The sequence below is a fragment of the Cucurbita moschata genome, unplaced genomic scaffold (genome assembly GCF_002738365.1).
Source record: "Cucurbita moschata cultivar Rifu unplaced genomic scaffold, Cmos_1.0 Cmo_Scf00045, whole genome shotgun sequence".
Lineage (NCBI taxonomy): Eukaryota > Viridiplantae > Streptophyta > Magnoliopsida > Cucurbitales > Cucurbitaceae > Cucurbita > Cucurbita moschata.
In genome coordinates this window covers 1385166-1408726 of record NW_019268561.1, presented here as the reverse complement: position 1 = coordinate 1408726, position 23561 = coordinate 1385166, and the positions used below count along the sequence as shown (strand labels likewise).

At 35.4% G+C, this 23561-nt stretch overlaps 3 protein-coding genes across 7 annotated transcripts; 1 reads left to right on the top strand and 2 right to left on the bottom strand.

Moving 5' to 3' along the window:
• Positions 1 to 514: 514 nt before the first annotated feature.
• On the bottom strand, positions 515 to 4096 carry LOC111434658 (kynurenine formamidase-like). 2 transcript variants are annotated; one of them, XR_002708981.1, is made up of 7 exons: positions 3548 to 4096; positions 3344 to 3388; positions 2979 to 3051; positions 2255 to 2352; positions 2091 to 2161; positions 815 to 1018; positions 515 to 645 (listed from the first exon to the last, which is right to left on the bottom strand). XR_002708981.1 is itself a non-coding variant. In XM_023072127.1 (6 exons), exons 1-6 carry the CDS (start codon positions 3966 to 3968, stop codon positions 893 to 895), a joined length of 834 nt encoding a protein of 277 aa, XP_022927895.1. In that variant the 5' UTR covers positions 3969 to 4096; the 3' UTR covers positions 646 to 892. The 2 variants fall into 2 exon arrangements, 1 of the variants encoding a protein (XP_022927895.1); XM_023072127.1 differs by lacking the exon at positions 515 to 645 and having other exon boundaries at positions 646 to 1018.
• Positions 4097 to 8723: 4627 nt separating this feature from the next.
• Positions 8724 to 10128, top strand: LOC111434675 (probable LRR receptor-like serine/threonine-protein kinase IRK). Its single transcript, XM_023072145.1, has one exon. It carries the CDS (start codon positions 8834 to 8836, stop codon positions 9995 to 9997), a length of 1164 nt encoding a protein of 387 aa, XP_022927913.1. The 5' UTR covers positions 8724 to 8833; the 3' UTR covers positions 9998 to 10128.
• A 6281-nt stretch (positions 10129 to 16409) lies between these two features.
• On the bottom strand, positions 16410 to 22176 carry LOC111434475 (stress enhanced protein 1, chloroplastic). 4 transcript variants are annotated; one of them, XR_002708952.1, is made up of 6 exons: positions 22031 to 22176; positions 21825 to 21929; positions 21073 to 21251; positions 19909 to 20049; positions 19724 to 19781; positions 16410 to 16642 (listed from the first exon to the last, which is right to left on the bottom strand). XR_002708952.1 is itself a non-coding variant. In XM_023071883.1 (5 exons), the coding sequence occupies exons 1-4, from the start codon at positions 22074 to 22076 to the stop codon at positions 19945 to 19947; spliced, it is 435 nt and encodes a 144-aa protein (XP_022927651.1). In that variant the 5' UTR covers positions 22077 to 22176; the 3' UTR covers positions 19522 to 19781; positions 19909 to 19944. The 4 variants fall into 4 exon arrangements, 2 of the variants coding, with proteins under 2 accessions (XP_022927651.1, XP_022927652.1); XR_002708953.1 differs by having other exon boundaries at positions 19914 to 20049; XM_023071883.1 differs by lacking the exon at positions 16410 to 16642 and having other exon boundaries at positions 19522 to 19781.
• Between the last annotated feature and the right edge of the window lie 1385 nt (positions 22177 to 23561).

Genomic DNA, 23561 nt, shown 5'->3' with positions numbered 1-23561 from the left:
TTTTTTTTTTTTTTTTTTTTTTTTTTTTTTTTTTTTTTTTTTTTTGCTAATCTTACCTATTTAAAAATAAGATCATAATGGTTTTTTTTTTCCCCCTTAAAAAAAGAATTACAACTCATTACAAATAATTTAGTAAACAAATAGAAATTGAATTGAAAGCACACAGCACTTTAAACAATTATTTAAAATGTATAAATAATAAACAAAAAGAAAATATGCAAAATTTGATAACATATTTATTTTATTCATCATAATTAATCATAACAATTTTATATTTATTTACCTATCATTGAAATTTACTTTTTTTTTAGGTTTAATGCTAAAATTTACCATTTTAAGAATGTAAGTTACCCTAATGAAATTAATTATTAAAGTTGAAAAAAACCAACATCTAACCTTTTGAAATCTCATTTGGACCAAGTGGACCAAGTTAAATGATGATAACATCATTTGAAAAATGCTCGGAAATTTATCTTACAGCAACGTCGAAAAAAAATTGTACTCGAACAAGATGGACGAGGTAACATGATGGTTCAAATCCGACAATAATTCAACTCATAAAATCCTGCCCATGTGATGAGTTTATAAGCTTTTCCCCTAAATCTATACGATATTTAGAGTAAAAGGGTTATTAATATCCAACTATGGCACAAGCTTGCATCATTTTATCAATACCTTTAACAATGGTTCAGAAATAATGTCATCTTCATCTCTGGAACTACCAACATAATATAACAGTCTCCGCACTTATAACTTGATTATCTGAGAATGATGATATTTCCACTTTATTTGAATGTAAATCTATCAACTTAGAAAGCCTATCAAATAGCACAATGTTGTAATCCTACTCCCCCCTCCTTGACCAGAACTCCAACAGAATGGAACTCACTTCCTACTTGATTAGAATGCATCTGATTGGCGACCCCTCGGCGCCAAGCAACCTAAGAGGTAAGCAATGAATCGAATATAATCCCGGCTGGACGCCATCAAGCTTTAAGCCTTCGACAAGAATGGTTTCCTGAAGCAAAAGATGGTGTTAGTGTTTGTGTTAATCTTGCCTTGTTCACTACTCAGTATCTCTAAAGGAAGCCATAGATGGTGCAGGAAAGCCATGATCTTTATGAGCAGTTGTCAATAATAATATGCTGTACACCTGATGACAAAGATATAGAAAGGCAAATGCTGATGGCTACAATAAAAGATGTGAGATCCTACGTCGATTGGAGAGAGAAACAAGTGTCAGCGAGGACTCGCTGGGCCACGAAGGGAGTGGATTGTGAGATCCCACGTTAGTTGGAAAGGGTATAAAAACCTCTCCCTAACAAAGCAGCACCAAGTGGTGTGCGAGGACGCTAGGCCCCCAAGAAGGTGAATTGTGAGATCCCACATCAGTTGTAGAGGTTATAGAAACCTGTTCCCAGTAGGTGCGTTTTAAAAACCTTGTGGGAAAGCCCGAAAGGAAAAACCCAAAGAGGAAAATATCTACTAGCGGTGGGCTTGGACTGTTACAAATAGTATCTGCTAGCTCTAGCAAAGAGTACAATATCTGCTAGCTTGGGCTGTTATAAAAGATGCCTTAGAAGAACATCAATTGAAGCTTCCCAAACGAGTTGTGATAGGGGCAGGGTGGGAGTGACCCTTCATCGTGTCTATCTTTGACTTTAACTTCAAAGGGAAAGGGACAGGGGAAAGAGATACATACTATAGTTGACTAGACAATAGGATTTTTTTCGATCTCTAGTTCATAAACCAATGCAATTTCACAATTATAGCAAGTATTAGATAAAAGATGACTCATAAGATGAAAAGGCAATTGTCATTAGCAATCACTAGAGCATAACTTTGATTAAAATTCTAGGTAATTAATTTATATGTACACATTCATTACAGAGTAAGTATACTTCAATTTTTACATAGAAAAACTATCTAAAAAAAATTTGCATTCCAATTCTGAATCAAGCAGTCAGAAAGAAATCGAAGACTCTTTGAAATTGGTTCGGAAAAGAAAGATCCCCGAACAAGAACAACTACATATAGTCTCTAGTACAGAAAAAAAAAAAAAAAAAAAAAAAGAACAAAAGAATCCTTACCCTGCCTTCTAAAAATTCGAGATGAGACGGAATAAGATCATCAAAGGCAGCAACTGATAAGTAGTCAATTCCTGCATGATAGAAGGAGCCGTTAGTTGAATCATTGAGCTTTCAGAAAAATATGAATTTGACTTCAAAATGAACAGGAGTAACCGTTCTCTCACCAACTAGTTTGATATCAGTGTTGTCTACAAGCCATTTTGCTCCATCCTTCATAAATCCAACATAGCTCGTGTCAAACTCCTTTTTCCACATGAGACCTCTGCATTGGCATGGATCAAAGTGAAGTTTTTTTTTTTTTTTTTGTTCAAGAATGGAAGATTTTCTTCATTACATGATCTGGACTGTACAGTTTATGATACATATTGGTAGATCCCACCCCTCCCCTCACACTTCCAGTTTGAACTAAACGAAATTGCATGTAGTGACAAGATACTGCAACAGTCTATATGAGAAAAACTGGTAAATAGGCAAACCCGTGAAAGTAAGGATTAAGAATCTGTTGCCTTAATAGATCTGTCATACTTTTCAGACATTAGAAATCAGAAAGACATGACATGAACATGGTTTTATGGGTTCAAAATTGATTCATAATGAAACAAATAAAAACAAATATCAGGACTAACAAAGCAGAAGATTAGATAACTAGACAATAACATTGGAAGTTCAGAAATACATATTTGGATGCTCGAAATACGAACAAAAGAACCACGTCCACATAACAAGCCCATGAAATGAAAACCTCGAAGAACAAATACCTTCAAATAAAAGTATAAATTACTTTACCAAACAAGATATATCATAATTCATCAACAGCTTAAGGCTTCCATTTTTTATTATTTTTGTTTTCAAGTGACGAACTGAAAGTTCTGTTCACAAATTTTTTACCTGTCAGTATTTAATGTTCTGAAGAGTACACGGCGCACTCCTTTGGGAATGTTCAAAGACTTCATGACTTCAGCTGCAACAACAAAAAACCAAAAATTGTTTAAACGCCCATTTAAGAATTGTTCGTTTCTTACAAAATAAATATCAAGACTCATCCATTTCTTGTTTTTGGATTATGTATTACTTGGTAGATAGAACGTAATTTAGAAAAAATTGCAAAATATATCCACATGGTCTACCAGATGGGTTAGAGTTAGGGAACATACATATCTGCAGACATTGAAGATGCCGTGTAAAGCTAAATTAGTGATAAACATACAAAAAAACAAGCAAGAAAAGTAATGAAGAACGCTTGCAATGCGTACCAGTAATGTTCTTATCCCTTGGAACGTCAACCAACAGTCCAGGACCTGAAGAAACAAGCACATGAGACAATCAGCAAACCCCAAGAGTATGAACTTAAATAACAGGCTTCAGTTTAAAATAGATCCATGGAATCAAAGCCACAAATTCAAAAAGTTCAACAAAACCACACCGAAGAAAACCAAAGATTAGTAGAGAATCAATACCATTGAGGACTCCCAAGTCGAGTGTGTCAACATCGAATCCCGCATCAAAGTAATGATCAAAAACATGACCAGGCGCATCGACGTGCGTGCCAGTGTGAGCCGGAAGCTTCATTTCAGAGTTATTAGCAAGCGAACCATTCTTCATGCTCTTCGGAAGCCACAGAAACTGGCCAAGCCCTTCGTCAGATTCCCAAGACGGCATATCCACAGTAAACCGATGACTAATGTCAATGATTCGTCCATTATCGTAAACTTCTCGACGGATAGGAGTGAGGCTGCCATCGCCGCCGTCGGAAACTGAGCAATCACCGACTCCAGTATCGACGACGGAGGGGTAGGCAACGTTGGACGCAGCGGCGAGGAGGAGGCCGGAAACGGCCTGCAAGAAAAGGAAGAGGAGAAAAGGTAATCGGAGATCCATGATCGGCAGAGGTATGGAGGAATTTGGTGGAGAAGGATTCTGATTTTTCAATTCTTCAACAATAATTTGAAGTTGAAGAGGATAAAGTGGCGGAGAAAAGGGTTAGATTCTTCTAATGAGAGCATATAATCATTTACAAACTATAAAATATTTTCAAGTAATTCTATTTTAGCCACTTTTATTTAATTCATCTATTAATTTATCACTTATGGTAATATATTATATCAATAAATAAAAAATGTAAATAATACCCATATATTCATGAATTTTAAAAGTTTTAGACCTAACTTAAAACCGAGCGTTTAAAAACATTTAGACAATGTTAAATTATGACGAAAAGTAGTTGAAAGAGTAATCGAGGGTATTATAGTCTTAACCTTAAAAATCCCGTTATAATGAAAGCCAGCTAGAGAGTAATCGAGCGCATAATACCTTTGACCTTTAGTAGACCCTAAGAGTTTTTTTTTTTTTTTTTTAATACTCTTTTAACTCTCGCATCTATTCTCTGTTGTAACGACCCAGCTTTTAGCTAAGACTAGTATATACGTTACTACGTGCATGCATAGGACAGTTAGAAGTAAGGACAATAAAACGCCTGAGCTACCAAAATTTCAAAAGATTGGTCAGAACTTTTTCAAAATAAGAGATTCTTGGTTAGTAAGAATGTTCTTGTTGCTTACTTCCTATGTATAAGTTGTCGAGAAAAGAAAATATGAAGCTTGAGTGAGTAATAAAATAATCCGGGAGGAGCCCTTCTAGGGTTGGAACTACAATTAATATATCCCAACGGTACAAACTATGGTGCCTATGTAATACCCGAGTAAACGATGAGTATATGAATGAACTGATATCACATTTGAACGAAAAACAATCTAGAGGATAGGATGACTCAGAAAGACTTTAAAGAAACGAAAGTTATTATTTAACCAATAAGGTGTATCTTCATTTTCGGTGGCTCAATCATAGGAACTTCATGGTTAAGTGTGCTTTGTCTAAAGTAATTTTATGTTAAGTGACCTCCTGGAATGACTCGTATTGGTCTGTGAGAGTAGCCTTCACTCTTAGAAGCGAAGGAGCAGGTAACGTGACCATGTCTCATGTGAATGAGGGTATCCTATGCAATGAGCTTGTATAAGATTAGACCACAAAATATTTAATCTTTTTTTTTATAAATCTGTTAATTGAGAAGATTAAAGTTTTATAGGATATCATATGCTCTAAAGTCTCGTAATTAATTATTTAATTAATATAATTTGATTATTTGAATTACAATTTAATATTATTCTTTGTATAAAAAAATTTAATTTTATCAATGTAATCTTGAACAGTATGAAGTTGACATGCATGGGGATCGTGTTAACGTAATAATCTAAAGGGTCCATGACACTATTGATACAACCAATTTTGTAATTTTTACAAATGATTTGATTCAAATCATTCACGTGAATACATGTGAGTGGCGGAATTCTATATAACATGTTCATATAAGACTGGACCATTAAATATTTAATTTATCTCTATAAATGTGATAATTAAGAAGACTAATATTTTATAAAATGATCCTGCGTGATTTGATCTAAATCACGCGGGACTTAGTTATAAACTCTGGTCAATGAGGGTTTATCCTTTGATTTATACGGGTGAGAATAATTTTTGTAATAGATTCAATATGTCTAACATTTTGGTGACTTAACCAAATAAGGAGTCGAGAATATAATTTTACGAGATAGAATTCACTATTTTCTCGAGAAGAGAGAGAAACAAGATCTGAGACTTTTCGTCTGTCGAGTAAAGAAGAAGAGTCCACCAGGCCAGATTAGATCCAATCTGGAGAATTCGCTTGCGTCAACCCAATCCAATTATCCACCAGCCTAGTCACTTCGCCCCACCTACAGCACGGTAACCTTCGGCCAGCTTCGCAACCTGACCGTCGACCCAATCTGCGGATCGTGACTGTATTATTTGATAATGATGTAAGATGTATGACGTATGACGTATGATGACGTGGTTGAATGATATGATGATGTCATATGATATAATATGATATTGTATGATGATATAAGAGGTAAGATTATGAGATTCCTTAATATGACGTTATTTCATATTAAGATGAAATGCATGTTTTAAATGTTATGACGCATTGTGACGATGATTTTCCTAGGAAACAACTCTAGTTAATGTTAATGATGATGAACCTATAAAGACCAATGCATGCATATTATTTAAAGTAATATGTGGACAAAACTAAGGGTTGTGTCACAAAGATGTTTTAAAAATGACAAACTATACAAATGTCGTGCATTATGCATGTACATATACATCGGGCTACTTACCCTTTTATGATGATGAGTACGGCCACGTACATTAGATGATGATGGTGATCGTGTCTCTCATGACACTCAGATGTCTACTGACTTCCGGACGTCGCTACGAACAACTAGCTCGACTATGATGGGTCTAGGGGGGTGCGAACTGCTTGGGGATCCACGCTTGCATGTGTGGGTCGTGTAGGGAAGTACTACACATCCAATTTTATTCGAACTGGAGGGCCACCCCTATGATGGTTTTAACGATAGGTCCCCTAGGTCATAAATTGCATGTGTTTGCATTCCTTGACCCCAATAGCGGTGTCACTTACTGAGTAGTTTCTTAAAATAATCAAGTTGTGTGTTACTTGTACCGCTGACTTTGACATCACAATCAGAGACCGTGACACATGCATAAGATAGTAGTATTGTTTTTTCTTAGACTTAGGTTAGGATAGTGTGTTTGACATTTAATGTTTTACTAGCTTTATATATTATTGTATTTATCTTGTTTTAAATACACTTTCGAACATGTAAGTCCATGACAGTATTTTAAGTTAAAGTTAAAATTTTAAGACGAAGTTTTAAATGTTTAATTCCGCATAAGAGCATAGATTATGATGACGACAGCAACCTAGATTACTAGAAATCTAGAGTTGTTACACAATCGAGTAAGGAATTCCTCTTGGATGCTAAATATTTTGATTTTTAAAATTGATAGATACGTATGTATGAGATTAATACGTGGATGGTATGTTCATGGGAGCTTTGGATGGGAGCTAATCACAGACATATAAGTCAAATGATCACGGTTTTTATGTGTTGGTTAAGGTCTAGTCAGACGGTCCTAATCTAGAGTAGATTATGAGCGAGTGACCCACTCTGAAAATAAAACGGGTCCATTTGATTTGCAATATCTTACTCTGCATGTGTATGCATATCTATTCCCAACGTGTATGTTTCTTATTAAATATTTTCAATATTCACCATTTCTCAAGATATGAACGTAAGAATTGAGTAGTCTTTGCATAGGTTGTCTTTTGGTTTGTGATATCTTACTTTTTTACTTCGGGTATGTGATTTAGATCTCGATTTTTCTTTGTAAAGTTTTGTTTGAAAATGTCTTATCTTATTCCATAATCTAGAACATCGGGTTGCTATGATAATAATCTTATAATTTGAGGGAAGGAGCAGGAAGAGATTTCTCCTTGTTAACTAAACGGGTCCTCATCTCTGCTCCCATCTCCACCCCAACCTCACTAAAATCTCGTCCCACCTTGCCTAATCACTTTTTACATATGTATATATCAAAATTAAGACATATATATATCGATAAAAATAGATTTTAAAAAATCGTATTTAAAACAATAAAAATTGGGGAAAAACCGTGAATAAACACTCGTGTAGCTAGCTCTAGTGGTCTAGTTTCGTCCTCAACTCACGTGTTCTATGCTTTGGTTGAAGTTGGTTCCTTCACGTCAAGATCTAATTTACTGTTCAATGGAACAAGTTTCAGCAAATTTCAAGAAGAATTGAAGTGAGAACTCATTAATTTAACCAACTTATCCCGATTCTCTCAATTGGTTGTTTTTCTTTGTTCATTCGATTCTATTTGGTTTCTTCTCGAAAGTTAGAGCTATTTATTCTACAAATGCACAGAACTTTTTTGATCGAGTTTATACCATTAATGGTACATATTTTATTTTTCCTCAACAAATGATTAATGTAACTCATAGTAACCATATTCTTAAATTAAATAATTATTTGTATTATATAATAAACTATATATTTAAATATATTTAAAAATAGTATAAAATGTGTGAATAATCATTTAAAAATAATATAAAATGTATTAATGATTATATGTTAATGTATTTTAATGTGTTTTATAATAGCATGAAATATTAAAATATTATTAAAATATATATATAATATAAAAGAAACTCAAGACAGAAATTAAAAATAATAAAATAATAAAATAATATTAAATAAATAAATAAAATTTTAAGAAGAAACCTATATATATATATATAAAAGAAACTGAACAAATAAATTAGAAAAAAAATTTAAAAATAATAAAATAAACAAAAACATGTATTTAATTGTCGTGAAATTAAGACGTGAGTCTCTTAGATCGGCTAGAAGTACTCACAGAATTCTTAATATATTTTATATAGTTTATTAGGTTTTGTCTCACGAACTCGAAATGAACGGATTCAGTTCGGGTTCAGAAAAAATGAACACAATCTTATCCGAAATGCTAATCCAATCCAATCCAACCCTTATAGTTCGGGTTAAGTTGGTCTGGGTTGTCAGGTTGAATGTACACTGGTAACGTATAAATTTGGATGTAAATAAAAGAAAAAAAAAGAAAAAAAAGAGAGGGTGTGAGTGGGACCCCAATTGAATAGAAGTAATGGAATAAAATATCTGTTAGCGCAGCTTGCAAGATGGCCTCAACTTCCACTCCCAATGTCCACTTCAAATGAATGCCTTCCCCTTCCCCTTCCCCTTCCTCTTCGCAATTCAAAACCCATTTCTTAACCCCACCGCTCCGCCATGACAATCTTCTCTCTCCTCCTCCTCCTCCTCCTCTCTCTCTCCTCACTCGCTCATTCTCTCACCTCCCCCTCCGATCTCTCCGCCCTCAAAGCCTTCAAATCCGCCGTCAAACCCTCTTCCATCCCCCCTTGGTCCTGTCTCGCCTCCTGGAATTTCTCCGTCGATCCCTGCGCCCTCCCCCGCCGCACCTCCTTCTCCTGCGGCCTCCTCTGCAACCCCGCCGCCACTCGCATAACCCAACTCACCCTCGATCCCGCCGGCTATTCCGGCACTCTCTCCCCACTTCTCTCTCGCCTCACTCAATTGACCGTTCTCGACCTCGCCGACAACTCCTTCTCCGGTCTCATCCCCTCTGCCATTTCCTCTCTCCCCAATCTCCAAATCCTCATTCTCCGTTCCAATTCCTTCACCGGAGTGATCCCACCTTCAATTTCCAACCTTAAATCCCTCGAATCCTTGGATCTCTCTCACAATTCCCTCGCCGGAAATCTCCCCAAATCTCTGGTTTTCCTCTCTGCTTTACGACGCCTCGATCTCAGCTTCAATCGACTCACCGGCTCCGTTCCAAAACTCCCGCCGAACTTACTCGAACTCGCTTTAAAACGAAATTCCCTTTCTGGGTATTTGGAGAAATCGTCTTTTGTCGAGTCGACTCAATTGGAGGTCATCGAACTCAGTGAAAACTCGCTCGCCGGAACCTTGCCGGCTTGGTTCTTCCTCCTCCCATCCGTCCAGCAGATTAATTTGGCTAATAACAGCCTGACGCGTGTCGAGATCTCCCCTGCTGCCGCTACGGGTAGTGACCTCGTCGCCGTCGATTTGGGGTTCAATAGAATCGAGGGGAACGTACCGGTGAATTTCGCGAGCTATCCGGCGCTGTCGGCGCTGTCGCTCCGGTACAATCGGTTACGTGGGACGATCCCATTGGAGTTCAGCCAGATGAAGACGATGAAGAGGTTGTACTTGGATGGGAACTTTCTGACGGGGAAGCCGCCGGCGGAGTTCTTCTTCGGCGGCGATCCGGTCTCCGGTAGCTTGGGGGATAATTGTCTGCAGGGATGTCCACAGTCGTCTCAGCTGTGCGCTCCGTCGCAGAAGCCGAACGCTGTTTGCAAGGAAGCGTACGGAAGCGGGAGGGGAAAAGGAAAACCGATGACCTGAAATCCGACATGTCGGCCATTAAATTAATTATATAGTTTTTATTTTTTTATTATTTTTTGCATTTTACGATGAATCTCGGCGACATAATAAAATGTGCTTTGGGCTTTGTATAGTTTTTTATTTTTATTTTATTTTTATAATGTACTCTAAATAATAATAATAATAAATTTAGTGTTTTGACCAATAATGTATTTATTCATTATTTAAACTTTTAAAATTTTTAATTATTTTATTGAATTTCTACTCTAAATTATAAATTATAAGTGGGTTTCAAAACTAAAAAATATGTTAAATGTGATACATCTTCATTTGTTTAGGTTTCGATTAAACATGAAGGTAAGTTTTTTTTACGTGGGTTAGCGGCGTCGTAATCTTGACACGCTCACAATCAGTCTTGAAGGGAACCCAAACCCTATAGTTATTTTTCGCTCTGATTTGTAGTTTTGTTGGACCTTAAGTGAGGTATGTCTTCGCCAACTGAACATTGGGGAATTCAAGCTTGTTCAACCACACACACCGTCCATGTGCATGTTCAATCATCTGTGACACAACCGACTTGCCTCTGCACTAGGTCAAGTCATTCGACTCGACCTTATTTTTACTCAGAGACAAGGTCTTTCATGTGCAATGTCACACCCAACATCATCTTACTGGAAATCTACCTGACATTTCAGTGGCAAGATTGAATATATGTATCCGGTCGAAGTTCCATTTTAGTGTCCCCTCACATAAAGGCGAGCTTTTTGTATGTCGTGAGCTCTTGATTAGTGTGATGCGTGACTAGGTTTGTAGCTTCATGATTTCGTATCGACCATGTGACCTAAATTGGTCTAGTTAGAGAAGTGTCAAATTTAAGATTTATGACTAAGTATCAAGTGTGGAAATGGACATCTGTTTCCATATTGAGCTCATGCTTTGTAGATTTTCCTTGAGATGAATGAGGGACCACATGGGTACGTGGGACCCAGATTGACTATATATTGTGTGTGGGAACGGACACGGCCTTTCATGTAGGACTCACGCTCTGTACACTCACCTAGAGAGGGGTGACGATCACATGGAGGACTTAGGTACAAGTAACTTAAGAACTCGACCCACACGATCAAGAGAATGAATTTTCATGAACATTGCAAGTATGAATGATAATAATATATAGTACCTTAGTTAACAGGCTACTTATCGAGTATTTTTATATTCACCCTAGTTCTTCATTCTTTTTCTAACAATAACTAGCTGTTGGTCGAGGATGAAATCTAGATCAATTTGGCCACAGAGACAGTCTAGATTCGAGTCTCCATCGGTCTTGAGTTTCATTTTGTTTTTGTAACAACTTCAAAAGTTCGAATCTTTCCCTTTCTATTAGTAAACTGACCATGTTGTAATTGTGATGGACACTACCACCAAGAAGAAAGTGGAGAGGTGACTTCGGATCCCTCATCAATGTCAGTGTGGGTCGCACTGTCAGTCCTCACAAGACTTTTACACACATATGATATCAATCTTCTCTTCCCATTTGACCATTTTATGATCTCTCTTATTAATTCCTATGTAAATTAGATACGTTCAAATCTACATGGTTCACTCACTCTTTCAGAAGCTGTCATCGCTAGTTGACTCCTCTTTGTCAACAACGAGCCCATAGTTGTCGGACAGGACTTCCTTCCCTTCAGTCTAACTATCTTGTCATATCCCGCTCTTTCAGACTAACCTTCTTCATTTTAGTGCTTGTTTTTCTGCCTTCATCCTTTAGACAGTATATTGTAGTTGCTGCTGACAACTCTTAGTTGAATATCATACTTCGCTCTATAGCTAGTGGAGACACCAACTAATAAGATTGACGAGATAATTTAAAATTTTAATTAATTAATAGATTTATAAATTTGAGAGATGGTAAAGAGTTGGTTTTTTTTAAAATAAAATTAAAGGGTTACGTCATAAGTATATAATTACATCATTAATTATAAGCATATCATTACGTAATTATAAAGTAATTTTTTAAAAAAACACAATTAATAATATTAATTTATTCTAATTTTTCCCATATTTTTTCTGTATTTCTACTTTTGGCCCACCTATGTGAAAGGGGCTTGTATTAGTCAAACTTATTCAACACCCCTTTACTTTTTTTTTTTTTTTTAATTCTTTATTTTATTTAAATTAATTTTAAAAATTGAGTTAAAAAACTTTTTAAAAGATGGAATAATCCAGCTGGAGCTTTGAATTTATTGCCTTTTCAAATAGTATTTGAAACTAGGTCGAGTATATTATTTCGGCTCAAAAAAATCTTTTGAACCAAATTCGAAATTTCGAGTCAATGGTGACTCGAGCATCACAGATAGAATTCACAACCAAACCCAACTCTCTATTTTCGAGTTGAGTTTGAAAAGATCCCGCTATTAAGGTTGTTTTTTAAAATTATTTTTAAAAAATATATTTTATCCTTACATTAATAACTAAAATTTCATAAAACTCAAATATCAAATATTTACCCGTCAAATATTCTTAAAAAAGTAGGGTTGGATTATAACTTTTTTTAGGTTGGTCAGGTTGACCCGACAAAAAAAACTGTCAACTCGCAAATCAATTCGAGTTTTTGTCTTTCTGAAAATTCGGCCAAACCCAAATCGAAAAAAAAAAAAAAACTAACCCAGCCCGACAATCTTTATAGTTTAAATTGGATAGTCTGAGTTGGTCGAGTTATCAGATTATACGAACACTCTATTTCCAGACCTATTTTTTTTTTAAACGAACCAAAATATATTTTTAATTATTTTATATTTAGGAGCTATAATTATTTAAATAGTTAAATCACCATACATTGGGAAACAGTTGTCCTAGCTAGCTAGCTCTTGATTATTATTATTAACAAACCAAATATTAAATATTCAAATATGCATGGCACAAACACTATTTTTATTACAAAGTTTTTATTTTTTTTAATAATATTTACATGCATTATTGATATAAATACCTAATCTTCAATACTAATTAATTTATTATTTTAGTATTTAAAACATTTTGTAAGTGTTCTTGGTAAAGGGACCAAGATTAGGTTGATTTTATAATAGTTTAGAAATATTGGATAAATTAAACCCTAATTCAACTTTAATTGGTCAATAAATCATTATTTATGATCTATTAACTTATATTAATGAACACTTCAATCAAATTTAATTACATTTTAAACCTTAAATTAGGTTGATGTGTAAAGTTGATTTATTGGCATATATGTCTAACTTGATTATCTAATCTCGCTCGTAACTTCTTTTTGTTCAACAGTATTTAGGTTATTTAAGTGAGAGATTCGAACCTCTAACCTCTTGACCGAGTGTAGATGTAAATTATTCTTAGATAATACTCACCTTGACATTAATTAGGGATGTTCATATGACTCGAGAACCCATTAACTCAGACTACCTAACCCAAATCATAAAGGTTCGAAATTTTTTAATTTGGGTTGGTTGAAGTTTTGAAAAATCGAAAATTCGGGTTGTTTTATTGATTGATATTATTTTTATCGAGTCAACTTGAGCAACCTGGAAAAAGAGTTAAAACCCAACTCTACCGTACCATAATTTTAAGATTATTACGAAAATTAAGAATATTTGATGTTTGTAATCCGTGTTAGTGATGTCTTGTCACTTCTGAATATTTGATATTTAAGCTTTTTGAGATTTCACTCATCAATCTAAATAAATAAGATTTTTTAATAATTAAAAAGAATAACTCCATAATCCAACTCAACCAGAAAAACGATACTTGGGTTGTGAACTTTATCGAATTTAGTCCAGTTGAACCCAACCAACCCAAAATTTATCGGAATAGGTACAACCCATGTAAGAACTTTAAGAGGGGAAGTGGAAACCTCTCTTTAACAGACGCTTTTAAAACTGTGAGGTTGACAGCGATACGTAAGGCCAAAGCAGATAGATAATATCGGTTAGTGGCGGGTTTGAATTGTTACAAATGGTATCAAACCCAGACACCGAGCAGTACGCCAGCGAAGACATTAGGCCCTAGAGGGGGGAGGGGATTGTGAGATCTCACATCAATTGGTGAGGAGAACGAAATATTCCTTATAAGGGTGTAGAAACTTCTTCCTAACCATAAGGCTAACAACAATACGTAACGGGTCAAAGCGAACCATATATATTGAACTGAAATTAACAAGTGTTCACGATATTGCCGGTAAAGACATCAGCATATAGTTTAAATTTTTTTTTAATGATATTAAGAATTATTAATTACTGAACGCACGAATAAGAATATTGGAATAAAAAAAGAAAGCAAAATATTCGAATAATTTAATTAGTTAGGGAAATAAAAATGGACATTAAATTGAATTGGTTGGTGAGGACCAAATTATTGTATGTTTTTTATACACAAAAGTGGGAGAGAGATTTGTTCAGATTACGACGCACATGCTTCTGTCCACCACCAATGCTCCTAAATAAATGTTTCATAATAAAATATTTCCTTATTTATTTATTTATTTTTTTGTTAATGGATAACTCGACCTTAAATTAATAAAAATATCTCTAAACTTTGTATTAATAAAAATATCCAACTTTAAAAATATATATACATCAAGCATAAACGATGTTGCTTTCGTTAAGAAATCTAACATTTTTCTCCATCGTCTGCGTTTGAAAGGGAGTAATAACCCGATGATAGGTTATATTGGTAGTTGCGCATTGTTGGTAAGAGTTTTGTCTGGTTTGGGCTGATTTAATCACGAGGGTATGTTACGTTTAGTTCTGATTAGTTTAGTTTGGTTTCAAGGTAGAGAAGAATTCATCGCATGGTGGGTTGCAATCAAACTTGACAAGTTCGATTTAGTTTCACCAAAGAAAATCGTTCGATGTGAGGTAGGTTTATACTCAAGCTTGAATGATTTGCTTCAATTTCATCGTGGGAAAGCGTTTGTCACAATTGCATTGGCCTCCAAACTTCTTCATGATTTATGAGCCTTGCGTGTCGATAAGTTTAAACTAATAGAATTCCTCTAATTTTAAGTATGTTTTGAATAGTACTAATTTTTTTAGTATGATGTTAGAGTTTGATTAGAATTTCCATATGTTATAAGGAAAGTAACATACTATTTTCACGTTTTGCAAGTTTCTTTCAGTATCAAGGTAGTTTGAGAGCTATCAACTATTGCTAGTAGAGATGAGTTCATTTATGGTTGGCCCACATATTTAGCTTAATTCACGAACAGTGTTCTCCCTTTTGTTTATGATGCTACTGTGATGAAACTCTAGAAGATCACCAACTACCTCAAATATTAATGATGTCATCTCTGACTGACCCACGTATGTAGCTTAGTTGACCTCAAATATTAATGGTGTCACCACGTATGTAGCTTAGTTGGTTTTGCAAGATGTTACCTAGTAGCACACCTACACTAGTTAAGATTAAAATTATGACTTTCATGTTTTAGGGTAGGTATGAATGGACAATTATGGTTGTGAGATCCCATATTGATTGGAGAGAGAAATGAATGCTAGTTGGGACATTGAGCCCCGAAGGAGAATAGATTGTGAGATCCCACATCGATTGGAGAGGGAAACGAAACATTTTTTACAAGGGTGTGGAAACCCCTCCTTAGCAGACGCGTTTTAAAAACCATCTGAAAGGGAAATCTCAAAGAGGACAATATTTGGTAGTGGTGGACTTGAACTGTTACAAATGGTATCAGAGCCAGACACGTAGTGTGCCAGTGAAGATGCTGAGCCCTGAAAGGGAGGTGGACACAGGGTGGTGTGCCAGCGAGGATGCTGAGCCCTAAAGGGGGTGGATTGTGAGACCCCACATCAATTGGAGAGAGGAATGAGTGTCAGCGAGGATGCTGGGTCTTGAAGGAGGGTCGATTGTGAGATCCCACGTCAATTGGAGAGGAGAACGAAACATTCTTTACAAGGGTGTGAAAACTTCTCCCTATTAGACGCGTTTTAAAAACCTTGAGTTGTTCGTAACCGCTATGAAAGCAAATTCTTTAAGATTTGTTCGTAACCTCTATGCAATCAAATTCTTTAAGAGTTGTTTATAATGACAGTTGGGTTAAAGGTTTGTTTTACCCCTTTAATTACATTCTGCACCTTAGTATCATTAATTCTCTCTCATGAACAACTATTTAGGTTTCATTGTTTATATCCCAAAATCAGAACTCAATAGAATTATTCATCTACTTTTACTAGAGCTTGGCAGGACGACAACAAGAATTCTCAAAGGAAGATATTTGAAGGCATTTGCTACAATTGCTGAAAGAAGAGCCACAAGTCTAAAGATTGTTGATCCAATAAAAAAAATCTGTCGAAGGTAATGTGACAACCTTCAAAAAGGAGAGAAAATGAGTGGGATGCAGAGGTACTATGTACCTTAGAAGAAGACGAGCTAGCAACCATGAGAACGATGAGAAAGCATACCAATTATGAGGATAATTGGATTGTTGATTCAGGATGCTTAAACCACATGATTGACAACCAGAAGAAATTTTTACAAGACTCGAACAACATTGAAAAAAATTCTACGACGGGGGTACAAACTACACATATTTGGTCGACGCTCTTGAAAATCCAAATTACATTGATACTGGTGAGCAACATGTGATTCAACCAAGCGAACCCGATGAAAAAGAAACAACACCTGAACAACTTAGATGGTTAGAAAGAATCCAAAAGCCAAATCCAAAGTGTGCCAATGTAACTATTATAGTAGACAAAGTTCAAGAGCTAGAGACGTATAAAGAAGCGTCACAAAACTCAGCTTGCCAAAAGGTGACGGAGGAAGAAATTATAATCTTAGAGCAAAATCAAACATGGAATCTAGTGTCATGACTATGAGATGTCAAACCCATCTATTGTAAATGGGTTTACACAATAAAGCGTCCTCCAAATGGATCAATCGAGAGATACAAGATTCAAATTGTAACTCAAGGATTCTCTAAAAAAATATGGACTAGACTATGACGAAAAGTTTAGTCTAGTGACGAAGATTACTATGTAAGGGTCTTGCTAGCAATAGTAGCAAGTGAAAATTGGAAACTACAGCAGATGGATGTGAGAAATGCTTTCTTGCACGTAGAGTTGGACTGGGAGGTCACATGAACTAACCAATTTAAGAATTTAATTGGCGTCATAAGTTGATACTCGAAGATCAACCATTGGGTATATGTTAAAGCTCGGTTCGGGAATAATTTTTTAGTGTAGCAACAGACAACTAACAGTATTACTGTCAACTACAAAAGTGGAGTACAAAGCAGCCGTTGGAGCAACTTAAGAAAGTAAGTGGTTGAAACTCTTAATAAAGGATTTGCACTACAGAGTTGACCATCTGATACCATTTCATTGCAACAACCAATCTGCCGTTCACCCAACAAAAAATCTGGCATTTCATGCTAGAACAAAGCATATACAGGTGCACTACCATTATATAAGAGAGAAAGTCATGAAGGAAGAAGAAGATGGATAACCAAGTGGCAAACTTGTTTACAAAAGGGGTTGAATACAGGCAAATATAAGGGTTTTCGCTGTCACCTCAACATGGTATGACGAACGAATACTAGTGCTGAGGGAGTGTTAAAAATCATCACTAGAATAGTAGGGTCAAACTCAATAATTGCATGAACAAATAAATCAAGAAGATCACAATGTGTGGTCTATATTGTCGACTCTATTATAACTACTTGTCACCCCTCTCTAAGTTTTTCATCCCAAAAAATCCCAAACAAAGTAAAGAACTTTATAAAGAATCTTCTAATCTCATCTTAATTGGTTTTAACAAGGAGTGTAACTATTTCCCACAATGGAGTAGTGTTCAATATGATAGGCTTATTAAACCAACTACAAAATTCACTCTCGCTCGTACAAATCAAAGAACGGGCAGTGCATAAATCACTATAAATTAAGATATCTAGCCTATGTGATTATCTTGTTAGAATATTAATTTTTTCAATTGTGAGTATTGTGATATTAACAAGCCGAGCAGCATGGTTTTAAGAGGCAGGCATAAGAAGCTTGAAAGACCCACACTAAGGCTTAATTTTGGTATAACTTCCACACAGGCAGTTTAATTATTGAGATTGTGATGAAGTATCAACTCAAGTTGGGTTTCATCATTATGATTTGTCATGCTTTGGTGTGGGATGGAATATATATGTGAACCCACACTAGTTTCAGGCTTGTTGAGTAATCAACTTCTTGCCCAGGACAATAGTGGGATTTTTGTTTGGATACGTTTTATTTCTAGTAGGGTTGATGCATTATTGATTATGAATATAAATGCAATTATTGGTCACGAATATAAATGCTTTGAGACCTAATGTATGTATGTTATGATTGATAAATGTGATGACTGTGGTAAGGGTTACACGTTGTATTTTTTGAATAACTAACTACTAATGATCATTGTGAGAAATGGAGTTGTTTTTGTAGGGCAGATAGATTGCTCTCTCTATGTTTTGGGTAATTAACCATTAGAGTTCTTCGATTTCGTTTGATTAGTCGTATAAAGTTTGCATGTTTAGTCTCAATAAGGGAGTGTGTTCCTAGACATTTTTAATACTCAACTTGTCTCTAAAATTAATTTTAGATAAGAGCAAGGTCGTGACATGGGAATGACGAGTAGAATGATGAAGTTGATCATGAGGAATCTTCTAAATTTTTAGGTTCTCATTATCATATATGTTTATACTTTTAGTTATATAAATGATTTAAATGGTGTTGGAGAACTAGAGGGTTTGTGCCTTTTGATTTAATTTTATGTTGTTGAACTATTAATTAAATTACATATTTTTAAAAGTTTCTTTTGAAAGGGTACCTTGTGCATGGTTTTATTGAAGTGTCTTTTAGCATATTTTCATTGTTTTATAATTCGAACCTTGGGTTTGAAGTGACGTCTCCAATTAGTATGAGTGCCAAAAGTTGAGTTGTTACCATTAGATTCTCACACTAACTTTGACAAAAATCCCAGCCCTTAATGGCCTATAAAAGGTAACTCCTACGTCAAAAGAAGGAATCGGATGCTCGAGAGAGATAATTAACCACTAACTCAAGCTACGACATTGATCGTTAGAAAACTCTAGATTTGCTATAGAGGACGAAAAGGTTCAACTCTTATACATGAAATTCTGATGACGAAAACTCTAGATTTGCTACAGAGAGATAATTAACCACCAACTACTCAAGCTACGGCATTGATTGTTAAAAAAAACCTTAGATTTGCTATAGAGGACGAAAAATTTCAACTCTTATACCTAAAACTCTGATGACAAAAATCCTAGATTTGCTATAGAGAGATAATTAACCACCAACTACTCAAGCTACGACATTAATCGTTAAAAAAACCCTAGATTTGTTATGGAGGACGAAAAGTTTCAACTCTTATACATGAAACTCGGATGAATATCTAATTGAAAGAATAGTAACAACTTATTCTCCTATTAATTATAAATAGATAATTTTTACCATCAACTATTTAGTTGCGATGGTTTTAGCAAATATTCTCAATAATCACTCCTCTTACCTAATAAAAAAATATCTTAAATTTTTCCTCTTAGAACTCAGTGTACAAACAATATTTTACATAATCCATCATTCATTATACTGTCATGGATAGTGATTATCTTATGATTATCATCACACAACTAAACTTAAACTCTGTGAAGGTATTTCAGTGCTACACAGAACTCAAAAAGAAAGAGAGAAAAAGAAAAGTTGAGTGCTCTACCTCACTGAGAATTGGATGTAGCTAATTGCAGGCTTCACAGACTCTCCCTCTATCACCGCTGTCCACAACAAAAACACAAGTGTTTTGAGTCGAACACTCCAATTTAGTTGATCATTGTTCACAATCTAGAGTATTAGAACGAATGAAAATGAATTATCAAGCAAATATCTTTCAGGATTACAAACTTTACAGCCAATGTGCAGTGAAAATCTTAGACGTGTTCAGTTTTTGGAAGCTGATTGAAAGATGAAAACTGCTGTCAATATGCCAACCAATGCGGTGACTCCCAATGCTGCACTAGGCAGGGGAGCCGTTACTCCAAAATTCTGCATCATGAAAACAATGATTCTGGTAAGGTTTCTGTTAATTGCTTCATGTGTCTCGTATGAAACTTGTATTACAAGACGCTAGAAGAAAACCGAGGTTTAAGTCTTAAGATAATGGAAGTCCTCTAACTGAACAAAGTAAACTACTTGAAAGAGCAGCCCGGCCTACAAAAATTAGACGGCCACTTTTATATTGGGCCAAAATGAATCAAGCATATTGTAACGGTCTAAGCCCGCTATTAGCAGATAGTGTCTGTTTTAGCCCATTACCTATCACCGTCAGTCTCACGGTTTTAAAACACATCTGCTAGGGAGAGATTTCTCCACCCCCTTGAGGGCTAGCGTCCTCGCTGGCACACCACCCAGTGTCTGTCTCTGATACCATTTGAAACAGTCCAAACCCACTACTAGCCGATATTGTCTTCTTTGGGCTTTCTCTTCTAGGCTTCCCCTAAAGTTTTAAAACGCGTCTACTAGAGAGGTTTCCACACCCCTATAAGGAATGGTTCGTTCCTCTCTCCAATCGATGTGAGATCTCACACATATACGCATAATCAACTTAGAATGATTCATGTCACTTCTTTAGCAAACCAAAATCAGTGAGACAAGTGTCTGGGAATATAAATGGCAGAGTTACAAGAAAAAACTTCGCCCATTTCATGGCACTCGCACGAAAAGAATGATCGGCAAATAGCGTACCAATCAGATCCGCCTCTCTAATTCACTTGAAAAAAGACAGGCCAATCAGAAAGTTGAGTTTGCAGCTGCCAAGTGGAATACATTCCAAATAGAGCCATCTTTAGTGCAACTCAACACTTTAAATGGAATACTCCCGGTGGTACAAGATACTTCTGTCCACATAATTAGGGAGTGGAGCTATTATCTTATTAACAATAAGGTGTTTTGAATTAGATATGCCAAATTCCAGATTCCGAAAGGTCCAGAAATCCATAAAACAAATTTCTTTCAACTATCAGCAATCTAAGTAACAAGACTCGAATTCTGTAATTAGAAAGGCCATACCTCCAAAAGACCTTTGCCTGTTGCTATTTCAACACTTATTGCAATTGCAAATCCTACCATTGCTAGCCGCCCAAGCCAAACATCCAAATTATTACTCTCTTGGCTACTTTGCTCACATCTTATAGAAACAGAATTTGGTTTCATTGCACGCTTCGTTTGACCACTTGGCTTGCTTATCACTGGGAACAAGAAAAACCATTAGCCGATACTTCATAAAGTCTAGCCATAATATTGAGGAAGACAAACAAAGTCCTACATAGGCAAGGGACGATCAATAACGGATACATAAACGAGGGACAATATCTCTATTGATACGACGCCTTTTAAGTGAAATAAAAAATAAAGCCACGAGAACATATACCCAAAGTGGTATATACCGTGTCAGTTTTCCCTAACATTTCCAAGAAAAATTTTCAATTATTATACTATTTTTCTAAACAGCTCCACTTCCCTAATATTGCAATTCTAGCTAAGAATAATCATAACTCTTCATCTTAGAATGGAATTCAATTTCACCGTCACAGCTTATAATAAGCAAGAAACAAGATAACCACAATATTCTAGAACAATCAGACTTCATTCTGATATTATATTAGGGTAGTTCAATATTCATGCTCCATTGTATGCTTGAAATTGGAACTTGAAATGAAGATTGAAATGAAAAAACGTACTAATCGATAAAAATCATGAACACATCAAGCAGAAACATTCGAATTAGACTGAGAATAGAAAGAATAAAACTCTGTAAGTACCAAGTGGAGAGCCAGTAGCAAACGTGGTTCCGAATCGGTATAAATTCGGGAGGTGACCTCTGCGAAGTGGAAAGGGTTTTGGGGCTGATCTTGCGAAGGAAGCATCTGCAACATTGTGTTCGTGTGTTTTATGAATCGATGGATATTCAACAATCACAGAACGGAAGAACGAAATGGAGAAAGTGTGAGAGAGATGAAGAGAGTACCGCGTATGGCGAGAGAGAGGGAGGCGGAAGCATGAAGAACGGCCATTTTAGGAGCTCGATTGTCGCCGGAAAACTCCTTATCTGTTCTTCTCCAATGGCCAAATAGACAGATACCAGCAGTTGAGATGAGTGAAGGCTGTTTCCTTCCACTTTTGGTGGAAAGCAAGACCGCCACGTGTCCTCCATAAAAAAAATAAACATTTAATTTCTTAATAAAAAATTCTCTTAAATTTTGCATTTTTTTTTGTTTCAATTATATTGAAACTTTCACACAAAAATAATAATAATAATAAAAAAAATTAAAATATTAAAATATCTTTAAATTAAAAAAAGTTCCAAAAAAAAAAAATGTTTAAAAAAAATACTATCAACCTTATTTTTTTTACTTTAAAAAAGATTGAAAAACATCTCAATGTTTTTAATGTTTTAAAATACTTTTACTATAGACTTGTTAGTACCACAAGTTGAATGAAAGCAGCACGTCAGCTAATTCAGTGAATGATCATGAGTATATAATAAAAAAAATATTATTTTCATTGGAATGAGACCTGGTGAGGAAGTCCAAAACAAAGTCATGAGCACTTATATTCAAAGTGGACAATATCATACCATTGTAGATAGTCATGTTCATCTAACATGGTATCAGAGTTATGCCCTTAAACTTAATCATGCCAATAGAATCCTCAAATGTAGAACAAAGGACTTCACAAGAAAAGGAGTCTGAGCCTCGATAAAGGGGGAGGTGCATTGAAATTTTTGAAAGTTGTATTAAAACTACACCATTATTTCTTCTCTTCTCTTGAATTTTTTTTTTTTCGGGAAGGTATTGTACTCCCAACCATTTTTTACTGTCACTTGACTTCGTAATACTGATAACATGTAGGTTTAAAATGAACGGTTGTGTCTGTTTTATTTTGTTAGCATGATTGATCATGATTATTGTTAATTTATGACATTAGTATCCTATATGATGTTTTGGAGTAGAATAAGGCCGCAGGATACATGCTAGACTTAAGTAGGACCGGATGGATTTGTAGGAATCGCTAGAAAGCCTAAATAGATTAAGCTTAAGTATCACGTAGCATACGAGCACCCTAGACTATACCTAAATTAGTACTATGATCAAAGCCAAGACCACTCCCTTATCTTTGATAGTGCCTCACAGGGATTATTAGGGTAGCTAGCTAGTTTTAGTACGATAAAGGCAACCCTAATCTCAGCCCAACAATCCAAGTTTTTGTTGAAGCAAGAACTCTCGAATCAAAGTAATTAACACATTTTTATACGAAATTTGGATCAACCAAGAGATAATGCTAGAATTAGATTGCCTCTTACGATCAAAGATCTAGAAGCAAGATTTGGAACCTTGTTCTAAATTGAGTCACTCTACAATCGAACTTGATCAAGGCTTGATTGAATGACTCAGATGCAATTTTACCACAAGAATTGATTGAAACTTAGAAATGACAAAATTGATGTTCGGATTTCTAAGGGAAAACATCTCAATTCGAGATCTCAATTTCATTCATCC

What these genes read in the sequence shown, in the direction of transcription:
- LOC111434658 (XM_023072127.1), bottom strand. Translation starts at nt 3,968, where the DNA reads ATGGATCTCCGATTACCTTTTCTCCTCTTCCTTTTCTTGCAGGCCGTT. An exon ending in CGACTTGGGAGTCCTCAATG is followed by an intron (nt 3,389 to 3,547) that starts GTATTGATTCTC and finishes TTGTTTCTTCAG; the next exon opens with GTCCTGGACTGTTGGTTGAC. An exon ending in TCGAATTTTTAGAAGGCAGG is followed by an intron (nt 1,019 to 2,090) that starts GTAAGGATTCTT and finishes CTTTTGCTTCAG; the next exon opens with GAAACCATTCTTGTCGAAGG.
- LOC111434675 (XM_023072145.1), top strand. Translation starts at nt 8,834, where the DNA reads ATGACAATCTTCTCTCTCCTCCTCCTCCTCCTCCTCTCTCTCTCCTCA.
- LOC111434475 (XM_023071883.1), bottom strand. Translation starts at nt 22,076, where the DNA reads ATGGCCGTTCTTCATGCTTCCGCCTCCCTCTCTCTCGCCATACGCG. An exon ending in TGCTACTGGCTCTCCACTTG is followed by an intron (nt 21,252 to 21,824) that starts GTACTTACAGAG and finishes TCTTGTTCCCAG; the next exon opens with TGATAAGCAAGCCAAGTGGT. An exon ending in CAGGCAAAGGTCTTTTGGAG is followed by an intron (nt 20,050 to 21,072) that starts GTATGGCCTTTC and finishes TTCATGATGCAG; the next exon opens with AATTTTGGAGTAACGGCTCC.